The following is a 27,646-nucleotide window of genomic DNA, read 5'->3' as shown; positions in this document are numbered from 1 at the left end:
AATTTCTGCTCGAGTTTTTTTGAAGTGGATTTGCCAATTATACAAAGGTTATGGTAATCATTCATGCGAATGCACTGGTACCTTACGAAGCCTACTAGGATACATCATATTTGTAAAGGGCTTGTCTAAGTGTACTCTGGTACAGCATCCAATTACCTCTTCTAATTATGTTATTTCTTCTTTACCGGCAGTCCTCGCATTAGTGACTCTCGTAGAAAAAATATACTGAAAGAAAACACTGGAAGAAAGCACATCCCATCATGTTTCCGACCATGCAAACGGCGGTGATGTAATTGATATAACTAGCAACAATGATTGGATTGAAGAAGGCATATCCTAAAGAGCTAGATGAACCATTCCGCCGGCCTTCCTTGCGCAGCTGCGTATCGTGAATGCTTATGTAGTGCGACAATACCATTTAGCAAAGACAAGGGCAACGGCAAAATTTGCCGAGCGGGCCCACGGCACTTCCCGTTCTCCACTCTGCTGCTTCAGGTGAAAGCAAGAGACTCATGAAGGAACGTAATGTTTTTCAAAATATCAACGATTACTTCAACAAATAACAGGACATGCTGCAAAGATAGCATTCTGTATTTTCGTGTGCCACCATATTCTTAAGTTGGCCTGGCTTTATGGCGATACTGGGCGCTCTGGAATTTGCTGGGTAATAAAAAGGCACTATCTGCAAATTTACAATAAAATCACAAACTAAGCATATGTGAGTCGTTGATTGCGGTAAGCAGCAATACTTAAAATTTACCCCTTCACTTGGGCTGAGAACCTGCACAACCGAACAAATCTATAGATCACAATTTCTAAAGAAACTGAAATTGTAAACTGAAACTGAAATTCCGCGAAAGGGAAAAATTTTGCGCAAGAAGTGAAATATCCAAAGACTGCGAAATTTGAGTCGTAACCAAAGGCTACAAGATGTACACTTTACCAACGGAGCACTGGGAGATAGTTCGACGGCTGCGTCTTCTTGCGTGGAGCTGTGGCTGAACTGTTGTAAAGTGTTTGTGTATGCTTAAGGCGCCCTACTCTCGAAGAAAGCATCAAGGCACGATGACAGGCAGCCTCCTAACTCTCATAAGTCATAGAATTGGATATAACGTTCCGGCACCCCCCATTTATTGGCGTAGTACATTTAGTTTTTAAACAAACTAATTTGGCCCTTTCTGATGCCTCTTTATGTAGGACTGGCGAAATGCATTTGGCGACCGACAAAAGTATGATAACGGGGCGTACTTCCTTCAGCAATGTGAAGCGGTGTTGGGGTTACAGTTAGGCGTTCCTTAGTTAAAACCTAACCAATGTAAAAGTTTAACTGTGCCAACCAGTATTGAGAAAGAACTCGTAATATGAAAGTTGTGTCACGTCCAAAGGCTCCAAAACGTCAAAGAAAAGTGACACGTGTTTTGCGGGACCAAACCGACTTGTCCAAGATGCCTAGATATGGGCTTTCTATGGATTTCCCACGACATTTCATTTCCAGCGAAAAAAGAAATTTATTACAACCTCACTTTCTGAGCAATCCCTCCACGGCCTCTGCTACATTGTTCTTGCTTCGTAATCCTTCAAAAACAACGTGCACATTGTTACGTGCGCAGGTTTGCCAATGCATTTTCTCATTGATGATTGAATGTGTGGTTTTTATTGGCGCAAGGGCCAGGTATGGCCAAAGAGTGCCACGCAAGTGTTAGTGATTTCGCAGTGAAGTGATGGCGTCTATGAAGTTTATGTGACGTGGCTGTAAAGGGTCCTAAAATATAGTCACTGTAAAGTGCGTAAATTGTACGTGCAATAATATTATGGCGATGAAAAATGACGTGTACTATGAGCATTAAGGTGCATTGCAAAGTAATGACGCGATGTAAAAAAATGTATCAGTTTCTGAAATTCACTACAGCAGCATAGCCTCGTTAGAGCCCTTGAGACACAAGGACCTGGAGGCATGTGCTATATAAAACAACTATCACAGCGGCATCCTCTGGAAAGAGGATGTGCTACGAATTTATTGGGCTTGGAACATGTAGGACCACTTCATTTAAAAAATTGAGGAGTATTTTGGTGTTGAAAAATTGTTCTTTACAAAGAAACATAGCTGGGTGAAGAGGTATGCAATAACGATATGCAAGAGGGAAATGTTTCTTTCTTTCAGATTCGGCTTTGCGACACTCCAAGAGGACGTGGAGGACGGTCAGCCTCTCACCACATCGACTACAGGTTGGCGTTTCATTTCCAGTAAGCAGAAAATTGTGAGTACCAAATGTGTGCCCTGTTCTGAGGCGGCAGAATAGGACATCTGTTCGAGTGATTTTATTGGGGAGGGCCAAAAACATAACTGTAGCTTTATAACCTGCAGTTCGTTATTTATTTCTGCGTTCCACATGTGTTGCCAGTGTCGCAGCAGTTTCTTGCGCAAGAAAAGTTTCAGATCTGTGACAGGGACAGCAGCTGTAGGAAAAGTGTTTAGTGATGTAAGGGGTGTGGGCCATTTTATCAGCCAGTACATTACCCTCTATACCTCTATGGCCAGGTAGCCAGCATATTACAACATGTATATGTGATAGATTAATACTGCATAAGAGGGAGTAAAGTTCAATGAAAACAGGATTTTTATGCTTTTGTAATGAAATTAACGCTTTTACTAGACTTAACGAATCTGTGTGTACAATTGCTCTGTCGAGTTTTAATTTCTGTATACGTTTTACTGCAGACAGTACTGCATAGGGTTCTGCAGTGAAGATACTTGTTTGCGGGTTCAATAAGTCAGATTTAGAGAGAGAGGGACCAACAGTAGCACAACATACACCAGCATGTGATTTTTGCGCGTCTGCGTAGAATTTGGAGCAGCTGTACTTCGATTGAAGTTCGCGGAAATGCATAGCGATTTCGAGGTCAGGTGCGTGCTTTGTGACCTCTACAAAGGATACGTCACAGTCTATCACTTGCCACTCCCAGGGCGGTAATAGCTTAGCTGGAGGCATTAGGCGATGTGCGAGAACGGGGACATCCATTCCCGTGCTAAGTTCTCTTGCACGCAGTGAGAAAGGAAGTTCCATAGAGGGTTTATTATGAGAAAGTGTTTCACACGTCAAGTCGTTAACAGTTTTTGAACACGTATGTTCTTTATTGTAGCGCACATTGACAAAATGGCTAAAGCTGATGTACGTTCTCTGAAAATGTCGTGACCACTCGTCTGACTGCAAATAGATTTTCGACCGGGCTTTTTCTAAGTACGCCAGTCGCCAAGCGGATACCCAGATGATGAACGGGGTCTAACATCTTTAGCGCGCTCGGTGCAGCAGAGTGATATACTACGACACCATCATCTAATCGTGATCTAACTAGGCTCTTGTAAAGATTCATTAAACACTTCCTGTCGCTACCTCATGCTGTGTGGGATAGGTCTTTAAGTAAATTCATAGTTTTTAGACATTTTCCCCTAGGACATTTTATGTGTGAGATGAAAGTAAGCCGCGAGTGAAGTATAACCCCTAGAAATTTGTGTTCATTGTCCACAGGTATTTGTTGTCCGTTCAGTTCTACAGAAGGATCTGGGACCAGGCCTTCCTTTCTTGCGAAGAGAACACAAGAACTTTTGTGGGGGTTGATTATAAATCTATGTTGGTCTGCCCACATGGACACCTTGTTTAGGCTTTGCTGTACCTGTCTTTCACACACTGTAAGGTTGCAGGATCTGAAACCTATTTGTATGTCGTCTACGTGAGCAGAATAAAAAATGGTGGCAGTGAAAAACAAAGTGCGTTCATCTTCACGATAAAAAGAGCGCAACTGGGCACTCCTCTCTGGGGTACACCAGTTTCATGTATATAAGGTCGCGATAATGCGTTGCCGATTTTCACGCGGAAGATACGATTTGACAAATAGCTTTTAATTGTGTTCAGCATATTTCCACGAGTGCACATTCCCGACAAGTATCGCAAGATGCCGCAACGCCATGCTATGTTATACGCCTTCGCCATGTCGGTGAATATTGATAGGAAAACAGTTTATGAACAAATGCATCACTGACATTTCCTTCAACGCACACAAGATGATCGGTTGTGGATAGTCCTTCTCTGAAGCCACACTGATTGGGATCGACCATATTAGTGAGATCAAGGAAATGTATGAGTCTGCGATTAACCATTTTTTCGAAAAGCTTACAGAGACAATTTGTAATAGCTATCGGACGGTAACTTGCCTCCAAGGAAGGGTCTTTACCTTGCTTAAGAACAGGAAGCACAGGCGCTTCTTTCCATGTGGATGGGAGGTATCCCGCAGCCCAAATAGTGTTGAAAAGTGTGAGTAGTGTAACTTGTGTGTCAGTATGTAGGTTTCTGATCATGTCATACATGACTCTGTCAGGTCCCGGTGCCGTGCTTTTGCATGTGTTCAGTGCAGCTCTCAACTCGGCAATACTGAAAGGCCGGTTATAGCGTTCATTCTGTCTCGATTTTCTAATTATTGGCTTACATTATTCTGTTTGTTTATATTTGAGAAAAGATTGTGAATAATTCGTTGAACTTGTCACTCTCTCAAAATGCTCCCCAAGTGAATCTGCCTGGTCTTGCAGGTTATCGCCTTGTGTGTTCACCAAAGGGAGGGAATGTATTTGTCACCCTCTAATCCTATTAACCCTGTTCCAGACTTTGGCCTCATCTTTAAGCGAACTTATACTCGATAAAAACTTCTACCAACTTTCTCTTCTGGCCTGTCGGCAGGTTATCCTGCCTTGGGACTTTACTTTCTTAAAGTTAACAAGGTTCTCCGGAGTGGGAGCGGCGCGTAGGAACCCCCCTCGCTTTCTTCTGTTTTTTTACGAGCGATCCTACAATCGTCGTTCCACCACGGGACACGCCGTTTGCACGCCAAGCCATTTAGTTCTGATATGCATTTAGAAACGGCATCAATTATAAAGGCTGTAAAAAACTCCACTGCAGCATCAATTCCTAACGAACACATGTCAGCCCATGAGATACTAGTAAGAGTTCGAAATTTCTGCCAATCAGCTGTCTCAATCTTCCACCTAGGTGCTTGCTCTGGATATTCGTTTTCTTTAGGTGATCTTAGCAGTATGGGGAAGTGATCGCTCCCGTAAGAATTGTTGATAACTTCCAATTCGAGTTCAGGCAGCATACACGGTGAAACTAGGCCAAGATCAGTTGAAGAAAAGGTTCTGTTTGCAAGACAGTAATATGTGGGCGCCTTCCTATTCAGCAGACACGCACCGGAAAAAAAAAGGAATTGTTCAGTGAGACGACCTCGCGCATCGTTACGAGAGTCTCCCCACAAGCTGCGGTGTGCATTTATGTCGCCAAGAACAACATAAGGTTTTGGCAATTGATCTATAAAGGACTTAAATTCATATTTCTTTAATTGGTAATGCTGGGGCACGTAAAGTGAGCGAATGGTGATGCGTTTGTTTAGCAGAACAACTCGAACCGCCACTGCTTCGAGGGACGTTTGTAGCTGCAAACGTTGACACGCTATGCTTTTATGAATAGCAATGGCAACGCCGCCCGATGATGCGATAGCATCATCGCGATCTTTGCCAAACGTAACATGCTGTAGGAGAAAGTTTGTGTGTTTCATTTTTAAGTGTTTCCTGTAAACACAGCACTTTTGGATTGTGTTTGTGGGTAAGTTCTTGCACATCGTCAGTGTTTCTAAGACCTCTGACATTCCATTGAATAATTTGTGTATCCATATTTAAAGTAAATTAGTGCTGTGTGTACAGAAACGGAAGTGGTGCCTTAGATTACAGAGCTGTTGCGAGGCCTTGTAATGGGGGTTTCGCCCTTTCTGAAGCGTTTGAGGGAGCCCCGCCGCTCCTTAGGCGCTTGGCGCACCTTGAGGGTAGGTGTAGTGTCCATTGCCTCTTGTGAGGCGCGGGACACATGCTCTTGCGAGCGAGAAGTTTTACGAGTGAGTCCTGCCTCGGAATGCAAGACTCTTGCGTCTACCAGGCCGAAGGTCGATGGGGCTCCCTGAGGGATTTGGCTGTGCCAGCTGTTGCCAGCGCTGGAAGGGGCCAGGGAGGTTGGGGCAGCCTCGGATGCGCCCATCTTCGGGGTCTGCTGGGTTGGCGTAGCAGTGCTAGCTGCAGCCGCTGGGGGAGTGGATGGCGTCACTGCCGCCTTACTGGGTGTGGGTCATACAGCCGTCGGAGACCGTTATGGCGCTGCCCACTGACATGCCAGATCGGCAAACGTGTTCTTTGGCAGGAAGGATACCCGCCTGCGTGTCCCTTCGAAACTTATGTTTTCTTTTACTTTAATTATAACTATTTCCTTTTCTTTCTTCCACGATGGGCACAACCTCGAGTATGCAGCATGCTCCACATCCCAGTTTACACAGTGGAGAGAGTTTACACAAGGTTCAGAAGTGTGCTCACGAGCACTGCATTTCGTGCAGGTTTGGCGGCCTCGGCTGCTCGGTGAACTGTAACCGAAACGCTGGCATTTGAAGTGTCGCAGGGTATTAAGGAAGTATGGCCGAACACGGAGCTTTATATACCAGGACTCGATGGACTCGGGCAGAACACTTCTGCCAAAAGTAAGTATCAGGTGTTTGGTCTGTATTTCCTTATTGTCACGCCTCATCTTAATTCGTTTAACGTTGATGACGTTCTGCTTACTGAAGCCCTCCAGGAGTTCTGCTTCAGTCAGCTCCAAGAGATCATCATCTGAGACTACACCACGGGTGGTATTCATAGTACGATGCGGAGTTACTGTTACTTTGGCGTCTCCAAATGATACAAGATTGGGTAGCTTTTCGTATTCCTTCTGGTTGCGGAGCTCCAAGAGAAGATCACCGCTTGTCATTCTGCATGCTTTGTAACCTGTAACAAAAACTTGCGTGAGAGACTTAGACATAAGGCATGGTGAGATTGTTCGCATGGGTTTGTCCAGTTGTTCGGAGTGGACGACATTGAAGCGATGGAAGTTTCCTTTTGACGCGCGAAAAATTCTAGGACATCATCTGTGCGCCCCCTCTTCAGGGAGCGATCAGATAGTGGGGGAAAGGAAATAACCATAAGAGATTGTTTTTTCGGCAGTAACGCCAGCCACCCACCGTGGAGGCCTACAACGGTGGGTGGCTTTCGCTAGCGTGGAAGGTGGATGTATCGTGGGGACAGTGTTAGACCAGGATATGTTTGGCATAAAAAATCACCAAGCAAAAGAAATGGGCACTTTGGGTAACGGGACGAAACGATGTTAAGAACATCGTGTAATTTATTTACAAAGTTTTGTGTATAGGCAGGGGGCCGATAACCGACCACAATAATAACTTTCTTATGATTTAGGGCGACACATGCGCAGGCAGTTTCTAAAGGGGTGTTGACGTGGATACACTGTGAAGCGAAAGTTTTTGTGATAGCGAGCAGTACGCCTCCTCCTTGTCGCCCAATTCGATCGCAGCAATAGCTACAGAAATTATTGGCAATGAGAAAAAGTTTGTGGTCTTGAATTTCAGGATGCAACCAGGTTGCAGTTCGTACTATGATATCGGTGCTGCAGTTGTCGATGGCGGAGTTACAGCAGTCACGTTTGGTGATGACACTGCGGATGTTAGCAAAAAGAAAGAATGTCTTCGAAAAAGAACGTCCATGTCCCCTCGCGCGTCCCTGCGGACTGCCGTCAGCCAACCTGATGGGATTATCAGCTGAAGGCGGTTTCTGCGCGTGCTGTTTAACAGAGTTAGTAGGATGATTATCACCTGACGGCTGTTGCTTTACATGCTTGTTAACACAATTAGATTTGGGATCACACGCGTGATATTTCTTATTAATTAATTTGTTGTTATATCGGAGCTGATACGGACCTCCGTCGGATTCACTTTTGGCAAACTCGGTTAATTTCTTCTGAGCGTGACGTGTAGCAGGTGAGTAATCTTCGTTAACTGTGATGTCTTTGTCCTTTAGCTTTTTTCGGGCAGAGAGGACTATCTCTTTAATCTTAAGGTTAGTAAATTTTGAAATGATTGGAGGTTCTTTCGCTGGCTGATATTGACGTAGGCGATGAGCACGTTCTATAACTGAATCCGGAAAAGTGTCAAATGCCTCAGCCAAAACTACTTTTATTTTTTTCTTTGCACTCAGTGCACGATTCCGGGTGGTCATCTAATCCACAAAAAATTAGGTTGCAGCGTCTTGATTGATCAAGTTCGGCCTGCCGTGATTGTAAAGGTGCATAATTATTTGACAGCAACTGTACAGAGGTTTGGATGGTGGCTATATTGTGATCAATTTGGTCAAGTGAGTTCGTTTTATCTTCTAGGTCATCCAGTCTTTTTTGGATAGCGCCAATTTTCATTTCAATATTTCTGTGACTGGCTTTGATGGCTTTATTATCAGTGACAGTATCGGACTGGCTTTTTGCTGCTTCCACGGATCGAGCCTGAAGATCTTCTTTAATATGAAATATGACCTTCATCTGCTCGCCTGGCTCATCAGGCAAGGACTGTAGTCAGACAAGGACTTAGAACAAGTCGGGGGTCCTGGGTTCACCTGAATATCACCAGAGCATAGTAGTAAAAAAACCATTTAGAAACAATCAACAGCAATACCACGGAGCACACGGACAGCATACGTAGTGGCTCGTCTCGGAGCGGCACCCTCAATGTTCTATACGGACGCTCCCACCGAATGATGCCAAAGTGTAAAGAATACTTGCTATATTTAAGTGAGGCGATCTCATAAACCTGTCTTTTCCGTATCCGTAAGCAAATAACGTGGTGGTCGGTGATTTGCCACTTCTCCGCGCTAATGGCTTGGAGGCTGTCGTACATATAATTTTTTAACCATGTGATGGATTCATGCTGTAAGCGGTTTTCGAGGCCAAAATTTTAGAGTCGCAACCTGTTCACAGTCCTCGCTCCTCGGAAATCACCCTTGCCTCGCCGTGGACATCATTGCCTCTCGCTCTGGAAATCCAGTTTACCTTGTCATGTCTTGCCATAGCGGTCATTTCCCCGTGCTTCCTCGACTAATGTGCCACCACCACTACTCGGCAAGGCTGCTTTTACTTTTGAATAAAGGCAGTCAACTCTCCGTTCTCAGGCTTTCAAAACGTGTATTGCCTTCCTCCACTAAATCTTGCTGCCAACAATTGCGTACATCATGACTAAAAAATGAACAGTTTTGTTTCTACGCTTGCAGAGAAATCCACTTCTGTTACATCAAGTTTATTTAAAAGTTTGACACGAATATAATGACTGTACCTATCCCCCGATAAAAAGCCTTTACAATTAATATCAGTGCACAGAAGTGTCACATTCCATAAAATGAGGGTGTTGTTATTATGTCTGTCATAGGCTTCGCTGTGAACATATCAAATGTCCTCGCTACCATGCCTTGGTCCAGATTCTTTCGACGTTTTGTAGTGTATAAATTAAACAGTTGCATTACAGCCTGCGTGCAATGCGTTGTGCTAAACGGCAAAATTTTACAATCATATGGCGAGAAGAAACAAGTACAACAATTTGTATAGCCGCCTTCGAAGTCTCCTAATAAAAACTGATACAGTCATTTCATGTCATTAATCTTAAATGATGTGCCCGACCCCCCCCCCCCCTTCAAGCTAAAGTCCGTCTACGGTGTCGGAATTGCTCATTATAGAGCTGCAAACAGTACCGCGCTCTTCTAAAAAATTGTGTCATAATTATCGTAACCACCGATCGTTTTCAGGACAGAATGGTAAAAAGCTAATCAAGACAATAAATTTTGCTGGCACGTCACCAACAGGCATATTAAAGTAGGCACCAATAGTATTTCCATATCGATGGTACCACAGACAACTGATACCTTACATAACAACTACGAAATACCCCACATAGGTGTAAGCGTAAGTGTATCCGCGTAGCACGTTTTGTCATGTACAAACAGCAAATTTCACCGACCTTTTTTATTTTTACGAAACACGTATGAGGCTATAATCGATTTCCAACAATAAACACTTCTTCCCTTACTTTATAGTTCCGAAACTCATCATCCGTAATGACAAATGAAAATAAATTATTAAGAACGATAGGCAGTGATTACGAAGAAACTACCATTTCTTAAATGACCACATTCATTCCTACTTGATTCATATTGATTTAGTCATACTTGATTTCTAATTTTTTTCTATTTCGCTTTCACGTGAACGGGCTCACTCTTTCCAAAATTAAAAATCTACTTTTCCTGCCTGTAATAAGATTGCATTTATTTGTCGCCCAACATGAATGCGTCCTCAATAAACATACTTTTGGAACTAGAAAATAATTACTAAGAAATAAAACACGAAACTAAACTCAGAAACACTATTTTTCCGTCTACAGACGCTCTAATTGATTGACATGAAATAATCACAAGAACTTCGAAAACATATATTCTTGCGACATTTCATCTGATTTAGAGCCTACATATTTTTGCACAAATGGACATGTATTTTGAAATGGTTCCTTACTGAAGACAGAACTACTTCACCCTGCAAGGGAACCTTTCGTTACTAGCAGTGAAGAGACTGGCATTAGCTGTTCCTATATTGTATACTGGCACCTGACGAGCAAGCGAACACGAGGCTGACGAAGTGGCGCCGCTAGTGGCCGAGCTCGCGATGCAGTTCGCCTGCCTGGCAGTCCACCAGTCTTTATTGGAGATCAATAACCTCATCGCAGCTTTGCAGCCATATAAAGAGCAAGCAATAGTTTGCAGGTTAGCGCATTTTGTGACGATGATAGGTAGCATTTTGTGGCGCAAGTGCTAAGCATGGCCAAAGAGTGTCAGGCCAAACTTGAACTGTACTATTAAACCAAAATGGACATTTTGAAAGAATCATGCATTGGACGCAGAAGTGACGGTGAGGAAATCAGCAAACTAGGATTGACAAAACTTTTGTTGTGCAAACCTGTGCCCTCAATGACAGCCTGCACTAAAAGTACGGTGATTGCGTTGAACGCAGTTGGTGATCGGCGAAAACCTTACCTGCCGATAAAGAGCGTCGGCTTCTATACACGAGTCATCAAAGCTTCCAGAGTAATCGATGATGCCCGCTTGACTGCCAAAAAGTTCTCGACAATTCGTCTCACGCATGCAGTCAAATTACACAAGCTTCGGGGACACCAGAACCCATGATATCATTCGACAAACTTCCGATACATGCGGGCGCGTCCCGCGCTGAGCGATAAGATTCCTCAAACGGTGAAAAGCTCTCACTCGTAAAAGATAGAGAAATCCACGCGTGTGTACTAAAGTATGTCAGTGGCGAAGTTTTACAAGAATAACTACTGCCTTAAAAGAACCCTTCAAACGCGAGTGTCTCGAGGCATGTGGTATATATAGCATCCTCAGACGAGAGGATGCGCTTCAATGTTTTTGGGCTAGTAACATGTAATACAACATCGGTAAAAACATGTGTCTCTATTTGTGTCAAAAAGAAGGTCTGTACTACGAAAGATTACCGGATGGAGAGAGATGACCGGCAGGTATCTTATAGCTAAGGGCTTATTTCTATCGCCATCTGATTCCTGAAACTCACGGATACCATGGAGTACAATCACCCTCGCACAATCTCTACCACAACTTGGAAATTTATTATCAACCAGCAAAAAGCTGTGAGTTCCCTGTGTGCGGCGCATCCTTAGTCAACTGAATAGGATAAAAGTTTTTCGTGTTCAGAATTTCGAGAAACTGGGCCAGTTGCTTAATTAAGTAAAGCTTGTTATTGGTTTCAGCGTTCTACAAGCCTTCGCAGTGGATTCTGAGTTTCTTTAGCACGAAAAGAGTGAGATATTTGGTAGATGTGTTTACGCAATGACAATAACACTTTTGACGTTAACAACGTGTTTATAGAGACAGGACTAATAAATAACGTGTAATAAAGCTTTTCATTATAATACAATACCACGTAAATAACTTTACATTATGTAAATCATGTTGCCACAATTATCTTCTTCCGAGCGATCTCGCAAAATTTCTTATCACTATATGATGTCATAAGCATATTTTTTATCAAGGAACACTGACAGGGCGAACTGTTCATGAGCAAAAGCTCTACTATTGCATGCCTTAGCCCGGATAAGGAATCCAGTAGTGGATCGCACACCTCTAAATCCACATTTTTCACTGGAAACCAATTCTATTGGTCCTTAAAAAGTGTGGTCAACGCTAGACCTTTTAAATGTCTTATTCTTTCGAAGCAGTTTCTATGCCGAAAATATATAGCGGCATTTTTTTTTCTTTTTTACAGCATTCTGATGTAAGAAGTCAAGGTGTAGGGGCAAAATATGTGACATGTCAAAGCGCGGCAAGTTTACTGATGTTTAGTAACACTGATACAATTATTTCTGTATTGTTGCCAGAGTAACTGCCACGGGCAAATACAGATTTGAAAAGCTTGAATTACTTGAAAGGATACACAACGGTCCGTATTCAAAGTGGTGCAGTTGCTGCAGTAGCGATGTGTTTTCAAATAGGCTTGCATTCTTTCTGTTTTTTTTTCACAAGCTATCCTCATTCCTGCAAGTAGGCTATGTAGCAGTTGCAAGTATGTGTCCGGGTACATTATTTTTCACAATAGGTGAATCCAGCATCAACCACATCGTTAGCTAGTGGATCTATCAGTAAAGAAGCATGCAATGTTGTCCATAGTGCGTAATTGTCTACTTTCTCTTGACCATAAAATGAATTCGGTTTCAACAGCACGTCGTGACACGTTCTGTTTCGCTGTGGCAATAATTATGTGGCAGTCGAAAATTGTCTCTTATGTGTTGGGTTTCTTTCCATGTTTTCTGTGTCGTCATATGTATTTGCTCAGCACAGCGAGCAGTCTTGTAAAGATTCTGCCTGGCGCTGTTCAGGTCAGAATAAGTTTAAGCAACAAGCCTAAATAATAATGCTATCAGTCAGACTTCAATTACAGGGCGTGTAAATGGAAAGCAGCATATGTCATCCCAAAGCTATTGCTGACAATAATACTTGAGTCTAGAACAAGCATCATAAACACTGCCACTCTTATGATAAGAGGTTGGGTATGCAAGTATCTGTAGCCATTTTCCACAAATTAGCAATTGTCTTAGCTACATGAAACAGCCTATGTTGTGACTGCTGACGTTGAATCCGTGGTTGATGCGCCTCCTTTATTTTGTTGTTCTGCACTTACACTTCTGTGGTGCTTCAGCACTGCAGTCCTGTGAGAGCTGAAGTATTGCAGCAATGTCGAAGCTAGTTTGTACCTACTATTGCTACAGTATAAAAACAGATACCTATCACGGTATTTGTGCATCTTGAGATGAGCAGCCATATCCGCTGGGTGGAACTTGTAATGTTTTGAGTTTTCCTGCCAGTTCATGTACATTCTCAGGCCAACTTTTACGCAGGGAGGGAAGAGAGACCGTACAACATGACCACTGCCAACATCTGACTACGTTGATCGAAAGATGAAAAATATCAGTAGCAGTAGATGTGTGCTTATATTGTACACAATTTTTTCAAGTACGGAGGTGTAGGTTTCAATACAAAAGCGCAAAGTCCGAATAAATGGTGTTTCTGTAAAAAAGATAAATATGCACAGAATAATTTCTGACGCTTGTGAGCTACAAAGGGTAGCCTTTATCCATGCATCGACAATAGGGGCTGGCTCACGCTTCTTATTTATGTGGCACGCCTCGTTGATTTCACTTGTAAATTTTTCACCAATGGTGAAAACAGATGAAGAATCTTTATCCGGTCTGAGCACCCACGGGCCAATGCACGACCAAGTCACGCGAGCATACTGGTCATTTTCAATGACGTATGGTGCTTTCTTTCACTAATATGTAGTTACCGGCCAGTATGCCCTGTGTCCACTTCACCGAAAGTAAAACGAACACAGTGCACTGCCTGTGACAAAGACTAGACAAATTTGCTGAGATGTGTAACCAAGCGAACATCGCTTGCCCACTCGTATTTCTCAATTCATTAGTGGACCATCGTGTATGTATTGTCAATATTATTTCTGCTGGAAATAACAGTGCTCAGCGGTCTACAAGGGAATTCAGAAAGGCACCCAGGCAGGGGTGCTTGGGTGGCTGCAATGTCATGAATAATTTCTAGTGATGCATAGAATTACTTGTGTTTTTCAGGCTGTGCTGTGTCTTTGGAGAGCACCAGAGGGTGCAACTGGCTGTGAATAAGTTGTGATTTCCACAAGCCTTCCGGATTTCATTGCCACATGACAATAGGAGGCAGCGCAGTCCAGCTCCGGCTCGATAGACCAGCTAAACCTAATCAGCCGAGTGAAAAGGGCAGCTAAGGCCCCTGGACCGAAGAGACCACCCATTGCAGAGTGGACGCGCATTCTTTACACGTGTGCTCTTTTGTATAACATTTATTCTCTCTCTCACTCTCTCTCTGAGCAGCCAACCTGGGATACCATTTAGCTCGAAATAAAAAGCTACGCAGCTCATATATATCGTTTTGCCTTGACAAATGTCTTCGTTGCCAGGGAAACCGAGTCCGAGTGAGGAAATTTGTTGCACTTATATTTACTTTGTGCTCATATTTTCAAATAAAATTCAATTTTTATCTACCAAATGGACAAGTATTTGAGCAGCTTTTACGCCTCTGACACTACAGCATAATTGTAAACTAATTGTAATAATTGTAATAATAGTAAACTATTTGTTTACCACAGAAAATGTGAATTCTCCCGCATCAAACGGTGGTAATGTGATCCGCACATTCGTAGTTTGTAGATATTTGATCCTTGCTAACATTTTTCAAACATCAAAAAGTACCAGCATGGTCTTATGAAGACCACACCAGGATAGAGGAAGCACAAGGGGAACACACCAAACACAAATACAACACTCCAAAAGCAACGGGTCAAGTACACCAAACACTCCGCAAAGGGCGCACCATACACGCCAAGACGGCTGCACCAGACATAGCAGACTGGCCTCATCGCACGCACCAGTACGGCCACACCAGACACACCTGTCGGGTATCACGTTATGCATCAGGATGGGCACACCAGACGCACCACACCCGTACCTCAAATGCGCCGTGGTTTATGATAAAAAGCACCAGAACCGGTTTGGTGTATATTTCGACTGGGTAGCCAGGCATGTCCGCCCATAGCGGTAACAGAGTTCAGAACAAAACAAGAATGAAGGCCACCATACGTGCATCTACAGCTGCAAGAATCTAATGAGCTGCATAGATCCCTGTTGAACGAAATTGCACTTAAATCTTTAGTGATGTGGCTGGAGACGGTCGTGCTCGGGGCGTGTAACGGAATCCCTATGATCAGTTTTCTTTTTCAACAGCGATTTTCTTATTTCATACGAAATAAGAGCAGTTCACTTCACTATCGCTATATCTTTCTTTCATTTTATTTTTAGCACACATATAATGTTGAGAAACGCAAAAAACTGCCATCATTGCTTGCATTACAATTATTCTGACTGTCGCGGTACTAAAAAATGAACATAAAGAGCAATGGCAATGGTCTACGTTCTTTCAATCTTGAATAGGATGTGACCATTCCAACAGCTCTAATATTCATGGAGCAATTTTCACACCTTACTGCAGCGTGGATTACGAAGTAAGAATATAAGTTGTGATATGCATTTGACTTAGGACTTAATGAAACCTGAAGAGGCTTCTTCAATATAGATAAAGTGAACGGCTACAGAAGGAAACGTTAATTAATGAACATTACAAAAATGTGAAATGCACAGAGGAAGAAATAAATGAAGTAAACATCGACACAGCAGGTCATTCTGACAATGCAGTTACATCAGGAAGCGAATGCAAAAAGCACTTTGCGTATATCAAGCAATACAAATGTGCCAAAATAAAATAAATAAGTAGTCGTTATTCAGTTGTATTACTGTTTGAGAACTTTTTGGAGTCTCCAAACATGAGAATAAATTGACTTCTCAAATTTTGCAAAGAGTATTAACAAGGAGCAAACCACAAGGTATTACAGTACATCAAAAATATTTTAAAAATGCAGGCACTGCGTAATAGAGAGTAGATGTAAGTATGAAATGGCTACCCACAAAGCAAATTGGTTGGAGGTGATACCAGCCACCAAATGCTGCTCAAGAGTGAAGCATAACACATAGCCACCATCGACCGGTTCGCCTTCTCACAGACGGTTTTCTGTGCACGGTATCTTTCAATTTTTTTAAGATAGAGTCACGAAAAAAATTATTTCAATGTTCACAAATTGATTTATGTAGGTCAGTACGTATTTGTGTAACTTACTGGAACATTGCATTGCAGTGAAGCGCCAAAATACGGCGCTTTTATATAGTTGGGGCAAATGGCTCTTGATCACGTACATTCGGGAGCAGGCAAATCGAACAGTAGCAGAAGAGCACAGTTGGACGGCCACTACTGACCTTGTCAACAGCAACCGAGATTTACAGATGAAATATTATCAAGTGTTCCAGCAACACAATCACGAAAGTTTCTCTTTCATGAGTCTTTGGCCTGCACACGAATGTAGAGCCAAAACATTCCATTATCGCGATAATTATAAAGAAATTGTCTGTCTCCTAATAATAAAATTAGTATTGTTCCTAATATCTGGAACAATCCTAAAGGGAGTGTTCCTGATATAAGGAGTATTGAAAAAATTCGGAGCCATTATACTCTTCGAAGGAATGGTTCTGAAGTCGTCCATCCTAATGTACGGTTCTTCAGTTTTGCATAGTTTACTAGAATAATAAATTTTGTTGAACAATTTTATAACATTCATGTGGGCAGGAAGAAAAGCAATTGTATCGCGAAACCTTCTTACCGATGGTTTACAACGTGTGCCTTGAATAGACATAACGTTTTTTTGTGTGTGTTTGCAGCAGACAAATAGGTCTTTTAGTGAGTGAGTCGTTCTAATTTTAGTTAATAATTTCTTCATATATGTGAGCATAGGTACGTTTTCCTCAAAGCAGAAAAACTTAAGGGCACATTTCTTACAGTTCAGTCATAAAACATTTCACTTACATGTCGTGATGTGTGAAACTTCGGATGTAAATAGAACAATCAGCAGCAGCAGTACCATATTAATTATCCCTTTGTTTAGTCAATATATTCTGAAGAGACGCAATAACAAAAACGTTCAGTGCATAACCCTGTGGGTGGTTCTAAAAACAAAGCAATTCTTTCATCCTAGTAGAACACTGGAGCGACAACCTTAAAGGGATATGTTCCATGGTTTTCAGTGAACTATTTGTTATAAAAGAAAATGCGATGTCTCGAAAATTACCTAAAATGCAGCTGACCCTTTTTAGTCCTGGAAATGCAAACAGTGAAATGTGCTACGTATGTTTTAGTTAAAATCGAAAGCACAGTGGTAATTATTATTCGATTCAATAACGCTGCTTACTGACTTTTTTATTTCGATGTTAAACTACCATATATGAAAGTAGTTTTTTCAATTGCGAGCTGCGAGTTGAATGCAGAGCCAAATGTTTTTCTTGATTATTATGCTTCTTTTTTTCGTACATTGCTTAACCCAACTTGCATCGCTTTGCCTTTGAAGCACAATTTAGTTAAAACTGGGCGTAACTACCAATTTAGGGAAGAAATACGAACACTCAATGTTTTTGTTTTTATGTTCAATCATGTTTACGTATTTACTCACACGCAAGGGAAGTGATTTGGCAGACTTTTGGCGACAATTACTCTAATATACCAAATCTTTATGTTCAGCCTAATTGCCTATCTATTGCAGGACAAAATTCCCTGCTAGTGACCTCCTCGTTTGTGTTTCCCTTCCTTGAGCACATCCTCTGTGAGCAGAGTGGCACACCAGCCATCTGCTCTACAAATTGCATGGCCTGCTCAGCTCCCTTTTTTTCCGCTTAATGTCACATAGCATATCGACTATCCCCATTTGCTGTTTTACCTACGCCCCTCTCTCCTTGTCGCTTAATGCTACACAAAATTTTTTTGGTTCCATCGACATATGCTCGATCATTAACTTGTAACGTTATGATGCGGTGATTGCATATTCATCTTGAACGACAGTGGTAAGGTCTCAGTCAGGATTTGATTACGCCTACCCGATGCACTTAAGGCCAAAGTAATTTTTCTGTCATTTTCCTTCTCAAGGTCAGGGTCCCTTCTGAATAATTGACAATTGACCAAGATAATCATACTCCATCAGACACCCTAGAGGCTCACTGGCGAGCACGAATTCCTTCCTTGTCAGTCTACCGAGCACAGCATTTATTTTCTGCATAGTAATTTTCAACTCCACTATTTGTCTTGGCTAACATCCTCAATAATTTGTTGCAATTCATCTTCAGTGGCGCTGAACATGACAATGTCATTTGCAAAACGAAGGGTGTATTCGTCGTTGGTCCTACCTGCCAAGCCTACCCACTCAAATAGCTCGAATATTTTTGTAAGCATGCAGTGAATAAGAAAGGGGAGATTGCTCTTCTTGGCTGACCTCTCTCTTGATAATTGTCTACATCTTTTGTGGAGGATCAAGGTAGCTGTCGAGTCGTTGTAGATATTTCCGAAGATATTCACATGTACATCAATTATCACTTCTTGATACTTACAGTTTCTTCTGAATCAAAGACATTTTTATATTTTAATACAACCATAAAGAGAGTTTTAGTACACTTCGCTGAATTGTAAATTACCTAATTGATAACACGGGCGCCACCCATTGCAACATATCACTTTCGGAAGCCAGCCTTTTCGCTTCGTTGGACGAAGTTAAGCGTTACCCTCATTATAATGGTAATTGTTAAATATTTTATACAATACTGAAAGCAATATGATATGCGTATATATTCTTTAATCGTTAACGTCTCCATTCTTATGAATTAGCCTGCTGTATCCTTCAAGCTCTACGATACACTTGTACTCACAGAAATTGTGTATTAGGGCTATCAAGCTTTTCAAGCAATGCATTTCATGCGTCTTTGAAATAGTGAGCTATTATTTTATACTTCCTGCTGCTTTTCACGGGCCATCTCTTGCAATGCCGTTCTGCGTTCTGACTTTACCGTTTCTTATAGAAGGGATGCCTGTATCCTGTTCATCACTACTTTGCCTGAAGTTCACACGAACGCTCTAAGAACTTTACAGGTCAGTATGGTTTTCTTAGGTCGCGGGATCGAATCCCGGCCACGGCGGCCGCATTTCGATGGGGGCGAAATGCGAAAACACCCGTGTGCTTAGATTTAGGTGCACGTTAAAGAACCCCAGGTGGTCAAAATTTCCGGAGTCCTCCACTACGGCGTGCCTCATAATCAGAAAGTGGTTTTGGCACGTAAAACCCCAAATATTATTATTATTATTATTATGGTTTTCTTGCTGCTCCTATTTCTTATTTCGTAAAAATTGCTTATATTTCTATGCTTACGTTTCATGGAAAAGATTTTACCCTGTCCTAGGTCAAATATCGTGTTGGTTGGTTTCTTGCTGGGGCCATTTATCGTGCTTCTTGATTCCATGCGGCGTTATGACGTCGATTATCGCTTCTTGCTTATAAGCTTTGACATTTTTGCGGATTCCGTCTCATCTGTTGGGTGAGACACCTTCATGCTCTCTCACTTCTTCATGAGGCCATTTCTTACTTGGGAGAACATACCAATTCGGTTGCCCTTGTTCCTTTCGTCCTACTTCAATTTCTGCTTCTGCAATCAGCCTCATTATGCTTTCATTCATGATCTCTAACTTATCGTTGTTTTAATATTCTTACGCTGCGTATTTGTTTGCGAACCCAAGCCTGGATTTGACTATCCCTTTACTGCGTCTAGTTTAGCCAGCGTCTTCTTCATAAGGTTGTGTTTACGGCGTACGCTGTTATGGGCTCATTGCAATAGCAGTTTCAGTGGCAATGTAGTCCATAGCCGGTGGCCGGTGATGCTATCGCCAGGACTAACGCCAGGCCCTATTAGCAATCATCTGCCTACAGAATTTTTCTTCTATGCAAGTCATTAGAATGCATTATTACAAACTGGATTTCTGGCTGGAACCTAACACTTTAAACCGCAGCTCTTAGGCGTGCGTTCCCGGGTTTCGCATCGGTGTTGTCCCCCGGCGTAACCGAGAGAAAAAGCACAGTGAAGGATGAAAGAGCAAAGGGAAGCGCGGCGGAAAGTGAAAAACGCCGATAGTAAAGCGAGCGGGAGGAGCAAACCGTATCCATGAGAAGGAAAGCGGAGGAGGTGGGTATGGCGAAAGCGTGATTAAAAGAACATGTTGCCAGGCAACATGGGCTCTGCGGTGGCGTCGGTTACGACCTCGCGCCAGAGCAGCGCCCCTTTGTCTGTTCTTCTATGGCATGCGGCGAGCGCCTCCACCGATACTATAAATGCAAGAAAGCGCTGCATGAGCGGATGTCCGTCTACGGCGCCTACTTTAAAGCACGCCCAAATATAACCCACGTGCTGTATCTCCTGATCTCCAGATTAACAAGCCAGCCACGCCACAATCGTTCCGTTTGCCATGTGCCACACGAGATCGATTGCCAGCGCCATACAATATATCGCGAAATGAAATCAAGTATAAAGCTGCGCTCAACTTTCGAATTTCGGAGTATCGTAATCGTAGGATTGTTTTTACAAATAAACAACCCAGATTTCGTCAACTAAAGTTTTGTGAGATGCAGTTGTTGGCCTTTACATATAACTTGATTTCGATTTTAGATGAATCAGCAGTAATTGAAATGATTTTCTGTGACTTCGCCAAGGCATACGACACCATATGACACCCAACACAATTATGAAATTAAGTACATTCAGAAATATAGAAAACTTACCCTAATCTACTGATTCTTCTCTACTGCACAATGGAAAGATCCACTGATTCAAACTCTTTGGTGCAACGACTGGCAGCCGTCAGCGGCTCTGTTTCTTCACAAGGACGGTTTGCTAGACGAGTTGCTCAAGTATCTTGTCGCCGGCAGCGCGAAACAACAGAGAAAATAGAAAAGAACGTACAGATCCGGCGTAGACTGTGCACTGAGGGCCTCTGCCTCCTGCTTTCCTGGCTATCCCTTGCTGTAATCTGTAAACATTAGGTTTTGCTGCTCTCCGCTACGGAAATTTTACTCGCATCTGACATTTGTATCCTACAGTGTGACTGTAAAAACGTTTTGCGTCATCCTTCCAACATTCAAAAGCTATCGTGATAAATCAATGTGTAGCATCGGGATAGCAAGGTTAATTAGCAAGGTGTACTCGTTTTCTTTTTAGGATCATCCATCTATCTGCTGCCATCTCAGTGAAGTTAATACGCAAAACAGTCGGTACCTTAATCTTGACTTTGCTTCAGCCTAATGAGGTCTCTTATTAGAATCACTTCGAAAGCCGCTACATTTATTTCGTTCATTTGAATTCATTCTCAATGAGCGAACAATATATTTAGCAAAGACATGAACTACGGACCTCTATGCTACGCACCGTATTTTCCTCTTAGCATTCTTCTGTGACGCAGGTACTCAAAAACTGACCTGAGGATTCATTTATATTTTGCGATTTAATGCTTCAGTAAGGACGTAGTGTTGTCGATATTGTACGTAGCACAACACCTCTTGAACTAATCGTCTCGTAATTGCCTAATCAAAGCCCCACACAAGAGTTTTAGATCAAAAGCCAATCGAGTAAATCGTGTTCTGTCAGCACATAATTCTTCTACTCTAAGAGCCAAGGTAATAACTGCGAACCCAGTTGTAACTACTTGATGTATTTAGCTCATGTAAATCACCTTTCCTGACCAAAATGTACTGTTTGGAGAACATCTGTGAAGCACAAAGGGTCCCTCACCAATGTTGTATTGAAACTTTTGGTAATTGCGAACTTAAATAGTATGTGGACGCTGAAAATTATTTTACAAATTTGGTACCATGCATACGTCCGATTATTGTCTATGGCTTCATTGATTTTTAAAAAGAACGCTTTTATATCCTATAACGTAGAACTATTGATACATTACTACCTTCAAAACCACGGACACAATGACAAACTTGCACCGTAATAATAGCAAATCTTCACCGTTTCAACTTGTCAGACATCGCAGTGTTTTAAAACGCGGGCGTAAAATATTACGTTGCCCTAAAATATTTGAAGTGAATATTATTGTCCCATGAATAATATTTGCGTTTCACCCATTTTCCACTAACTACTTAGGATGTTCGTAGAATTATATATGAAGTGTACTCTCTTGGTACCTCCGTGCACCCTAATGAACCAAGAGAGAGAGAAATTTATTTACAGAAAGGCAGAGAGGTCGGCCTGAGCTATAACTTGCTCTGGCCTGCTACTCTACTCTGGGGAAAAGGGACGGGGAGGGAAAGGGCTGATGAATGATGATGGTATAAGGAAGAGATGCGTATATACAAATTCACAGAGTTGTGGTATCTCTAAAGGCGTGCGTCCAGCCCAGTGGCTTGGAGAAAAGCTACAGCGGCTCTTGTGACCAGGGCTGCGCTGGTTGCATTAGGCCAAGGACCTAAAAGAAACTCGTCCGAAAGCGGTCTCTCATGGATGTTTGCTATGGAAGAGACAAGGTGCTGTCGTTCTTGCGCGTACGCGGGACACACGCAAAATATATGTTCAAGTGTTTCTGGCACCTCACAGCATTCACAGTTTGGGCTAGTATCACTGGCACCTATCATATTTCTATAACGGTTGGTGAATGCGACACCAAGGCGAATCCGGTGCACCATGCTCGTGTGGTTTCTATTGAACTTTTGAGGCATACGAAATCGCATTTCTTGGTCCCATTTGTGTAATCGCTTGTGTCGTCGATCAGGTTGGGCCCAGTGTTCCAACGTAGAGTTGTGGTTTACGCGACGAAGTAGGGCGTTTGTGTCTGTTCGTGAGAACGGAATGCTAATGAACCAAGGCTCATATAGTGTCCCACTATATGAGCCTTGGTCCGATAATATTTATTGTTTTAACGCTATGTTCATGTAGTGCATTGTTTGAAAAGCTGTGTAGATCTGTGTACATGTTTTTCTAAGATATAGATCATATCTAAACTGGTTGCAATAATGTGTAAACTCGTATTGACCAAGCTGTTTTGTCGCCAACTGTTGTAACGTTTGGTGCAATGGGGTACGTTGTGTGCGGCCTCTTCATTGACATCAATTCTACCATCTAATAATGTGAGGCATGAAAAGATTGTTTCATTTTATTTTCCTCCTCCCAGTGAATTGGAATCCACGACTGGCCAAGGGAACAAAATCTGAGTCGTAGCAATGCAACTTGTAGAACTTCGGATTTAAGAATCAAGCCGAGTGCTGAAATTACCTTCCCGCTTCCATCACCTCCTTCCCTAATAATGGATTCTTCATGGTTCTTATTGAACTTTTGCACGCGAAACGACAGGACGTCAAAGGAAGAAGGGACACACAACATGTAGGCTGTCTCTGACCATGTTTGGTTACCACATTTATTTATTAACTGTCTTAAAAATTGCGGAAGAAAGAAAAATGTAAAGATAAAAAGGAGCTCACACACTCGAAACGCCTATTGGCAAATATTTCAAGCCATTAAACCTTGCGAAACCTTTCGTTCGCTTTTCACATCTGAGGAAGTAGATATATACGAAAAAAAAAACATGCAGAAAAGGCAAGATGAAAGGTGCACAGAAATCAAGGTGCCGAAACAAGTTTCTAGAGGGGATTCTTCTAGCAGAAGCGCATACGTATATACAAAAAACACACTGCACCCGTACGGAATAGGTCCCGTTCAATGGGAAAGTTTAAGCAAGCCAAGCAAACGCCAAACATCCTCCTTGGTAAATCGCTTTGTTGTAATAGCAAAGCCCATTTCTCACAATATTATGTACCCTACTCAACTAAGACGATGAAAAAAGGCTACCACTGTACGCACCGACACTTCTCGTTACTCAAGACGCAGCAGCTTGAGGCACAGTCGAGAGACAGATGGAATGCCGAGAGATTGTTTACAAGATACGATCGCGCAATCCATCGTCATGTCTCAAACCATGTTGGGGAAAAGACTTGTAGGACGCTTAAGCATCGCGTTTAGGAGTTGAACGCGGTAGCATTCAAAGATCCCTGACTGCTTCTCACGTTTCCCTGCAACCACTGCTTATGTAACCGTCATGTTTCCTGGAAAAAACTGGCGACGAAGGCACAAATGCGAACTTTCTGATTCTCTTTTTTCTCTTTGTCCCCGCGGCGGTTGCGGCCCGCTCCTGCGGTGCGCAGAGGTGAGCGCCATCTGCATGGTGTTGCAAGGAACCGAGCCGGGCTCCCCGCTCCTATTCGAACATACCTGAAACGGCACTTCGATAAGGGGTTTTGGTTTGATATTGTGTCTAACAGAATTATTTCTTTGTCTTATATTAAAATTACAAATAGGCGCTATCTTGTTTGTAGGTTATGTGTATGTTGCTCTTTACGAATTTTCTGGTGTATTTTACTTGGACATATTGTATTGCACCACCTGGAAGACTTGCGTAGTTCTGGGTCCGTAGTTTAGGGACGCTATAACGTAAAACTATTCAAACTTTTCTATTCGAATTCTGCAATCAGCCCTCCGCGATTAGTCCAAAACTTTTTTGGACCACCCCTACTTCACCTGTCTGTCACGCGACGTCACAAAAACCACGATAGCTCCCCATCTGATATGACGTGTACACACTGATTATGCATTATTTAACCGAACAAAACAAAAATGGTTATTTGTGATTAGACGCCTCTTTATCATTAGCCCTGGGCTATTGGTCAAAAGTTTTCGTGCTGCACACACTTCATCTGCCGCTCGTGCGACGTGACAAAACCGCGAAAACTTACCACGTAGAAATGAATCGTACACGCTAAAGATGCATTAATATACCAAACAAGATGAATTTTCTTTTGAATAGCCGCAGGCTGTCCCGTTCCGAAGGGAATAAAAGATGGCAGCCATCGATCGCTCCGGCACTGGCTACTCGTCCCTGCCGGTGAGCATGACCTTATTTGCGTATTATAAAGCTTTTTGCGTGGCCGTGTAATGTTTTCTAGAACTTTCGGCTCGTTCACGACCTCGGCCTGCCAACTCTTCTATGCTGAGGATCCGTTATAGCGTCATTCTTAAGCTTCCGTTGCATGCCGCCGCAATTGTCGACGAGCCAACACAAGCTAAGTAAGCGAAAGCGGACCAATCGCAGACGCCGGCACCACCCTCTTCCTCCTGTTATCGATATTCGGTGAAGGACTCGGCTCCATCAAATCCCTCTCCGCTTGAGCATGCTCCTCGCTTCTTGTGAGTCAATTAGAAAAGACAAGCCGCTCAGTGCAGGCAATGTGATTCCTTTTTCAAGCAAACAAAAGTGACCTCCAATGAACGAGGAGAGCATTTTATTGGCTTGTTCAGAGAACCCAGCGGGTAAATGCCCGATGATTGCGTTGGTGGTTACGCAAGTTTGACTTCAGGAGATTGGAATACAAACATATTGGAATAGTTTTACGTTATACGGCCTTAGCTTGGTTTTTCTCTAATGCACAAATCCGGCATTGCCGACGCTGTATTTTCTGCGACATGTGGCGCTTAACAATATCGCGTTAAAGAAGAGAAAAACAGGCATGTCGTTTTCAGTCCGTTCTAAGAAATGCCCCACAGCGTACGTGGCCATTCTGGCATAGTGGAGGCGTTGAAATGGTAAGGCGCATGCTAAGAGTTGTGAGTCAGCGCTTGTAGTTTCTGTCGGGCTTTCAATCAATCCTGCGTTTTGTGCACTGCTACATATCCAAATAGCAAAGTCCTTGCCACAGGAATAGCAGGAGCCGCAAACGAGTGGCATGGCCCGAAAGCGATGCTACAGGAAAAAATACAGCCGCACATCATGTTGTACGCGTCGTTCTGTATGCATGGCGTCGCTTTGTATGCACCTGGCTTTCGCAATCTTCACCTCCTCATTGGAACGTGTGGACTGCCAACCTGGTTACCCATATGAATGACTACGCGCACTCCCTGATAATTTCATTTAATCAATGACACATCCAGCCGATGTCACCACACGTAAAGGTGTCCTCGCCGTGCGGCTCACCTTTACATTTTTCAACCAGTCATCACCTAAATGAAAGTTCCAGAAGCACGTGTTCCCATTGACAATCTGATGGCCTACAGTAAAAACCTTGACTGTAACCAATGTAGAGCGACTTCCTTGGATACTTGAAATATTTTGTATATGTTTTCTTGAGAACGCTATCATTGCTAGCTTACAATAACCAGTGATAATAATAAAACATGCGAAACCTGAGGACGAGCGCCTTTCACGTTGATAAAAATTATAGAAGAGATATTGGTTCTAAAGTATTAAATTTCCTTTTGCCCTGTATTTAGAAAACATATTCTACAAATTTCAAATATATGTTCCGTATGATACTACATCTGGTTGTGTCGTCGAAATAGGTCCTGGCTAAACTGCTTAGAAATTGTAAAGTTGTACTTATTGTAAGCCTATGTGTTAACTACTCCTAATGCTTTATTTGTATGAATTCAACATTTTCATATTTCCTGCTCTCAATGCTCAAGGTAATGCGCCTGAATAGAGCTTTCAGTATAAACAGGGTAACACAATTGACCCGCACCAGTTATTAAGTGAAGAAGGCAACTAATCGCAGCCGCGTTTGCCGCATTTCGATGGAGGGCCAATTTAAAAACTCTCGCGTATTTCAAGGTGTGCACACGTTATTGAATCACATGTGTTCCAAATAAACTCGCGCTGCAGTACAACGTGACCCATACGAAAATTTTGGCTTTGACACATGAATGCCTTTTATTTTTCTATGCGAGCTCTTGTGAATGGTGTCATTACAAGGCCAGTATTACTAAAAATAAATCCCGCAACATAAGTTCATATTTAATAGTTTGAGCATACGAGTATTCCAATCTAAATTATCTTTGAACACGCACCATTTCTTTCTATGTATTCTAGATTTACGCGGATAGGGTTCTGATGTGTTCGTAATGAATAATACTAACTGGTATCGATATTAGGCTGTTTGCAGTCAAGTAACAAACTCTCAGAAATCTTGGTCTTGTATCCAAATGGAGCGCAGAACTACTTATGTTACATTTTTCAGCTACGCAAAAATTTACGAATATTTTCAAAGAGAAAACGTAGCGGTTAGCGAAGGCACTGAAAACCACTCAATTTAGTTATCTTCATATGACGAAACTATTGAACAACAGCCGCTAGCTTCTCACATACTCGCCGAAGCTCGTGTGGACTGGCCACATGGCCAAGGATCCTGAGTTCATGCAAGTCGTAGTTGTTAATTTAACTACGACTGTGTCATGAAAGTCGTAGTGCAATTATTAGCTAATTATCACTCCAGGCAGGTGTTCGACTTTTCCTAACGTCCTTGAAAATACCCTTATGTCATAAAAGTAGAGATTGTGCATCTGCCACTTCAGTACAGTCCACATGATGCGGCGATATTGAAGTGGAGATAGCTCAAATGGAAAGATTGAAAATGCACAGTTTAACAAATTGCGATCTTGGGCTGGTTATGTGCGGGCAATTTTTCGAATAAAAATTATTTTATGTGAACGTTAGGAAAGAAAGAAGGAAACGGACATAGATATCATCAAATAAAATACATGTACGAGACCAAAGGCGTCATTTAAAGCAACTAAACTCACTCGTAAAAACAAACGGTCTGTATGCTGATACTTAGGT

At 42.4% G+C, this 27,646-nt stretch overlaps 1 protein-coding gene across 5 annotated transcripts in view; it reads right to left on the bottom strand.

Moving 5' to 3' along the window:
- LOC142569020 (uncharacterized) overlaps positions 1–21,046 on the bottom strand; it is a 71,906-nt gene extending 50,860 nt beyond the window's left edge. For 4 of the 5 annotated variants that reach the window (XM_075678545.1, XM_075678548.1, XM_075678547.1 and 1 more), the window contains exons 1-2: positions 20,766–21,046; positions 16,985–17,073 (exon numbers count right to left, since the gene is read on the bottom strand). In XM_075678545.1, the coding sequence (XP_075534660.1) occupies positions 16,985–17,042 (58 nt within the window). In that variant the 5' untranslated portion in view covers positions 17,043–17,073; positions 20,766–21,046. Of the gene's footprint in view, positions 1–16,984; positions 17,113–20,765 lie in introns of all 5 variants that reach the window. The other variant, XM_075678546.1, reaches the window with a different exon arrangement.
- Between the last annotated feature and the right edge of the window lie 6,600 nt (positions 21,047–27,646).

Source organism: Dermacentor variabilis, unplaced genomic scaffold, assembly GCF_050947875.1.
Source record: "Dermacentor variabilis isolate Ectoservices unplaced genomic scaffold, ASM5094787v1 scaffold_33, whole genome shotgun sequence".
NCBI lineage: Eukaryota > Metazoa > Arthropoda > Arachnida > Ixodida > Ixodidae > Dermacentor > Dermacentor variabilis.
Note: the sequence above shows the minus strand (reverse complement) of the source record. Positions and strands in the feature narration are given on the sequence as shown.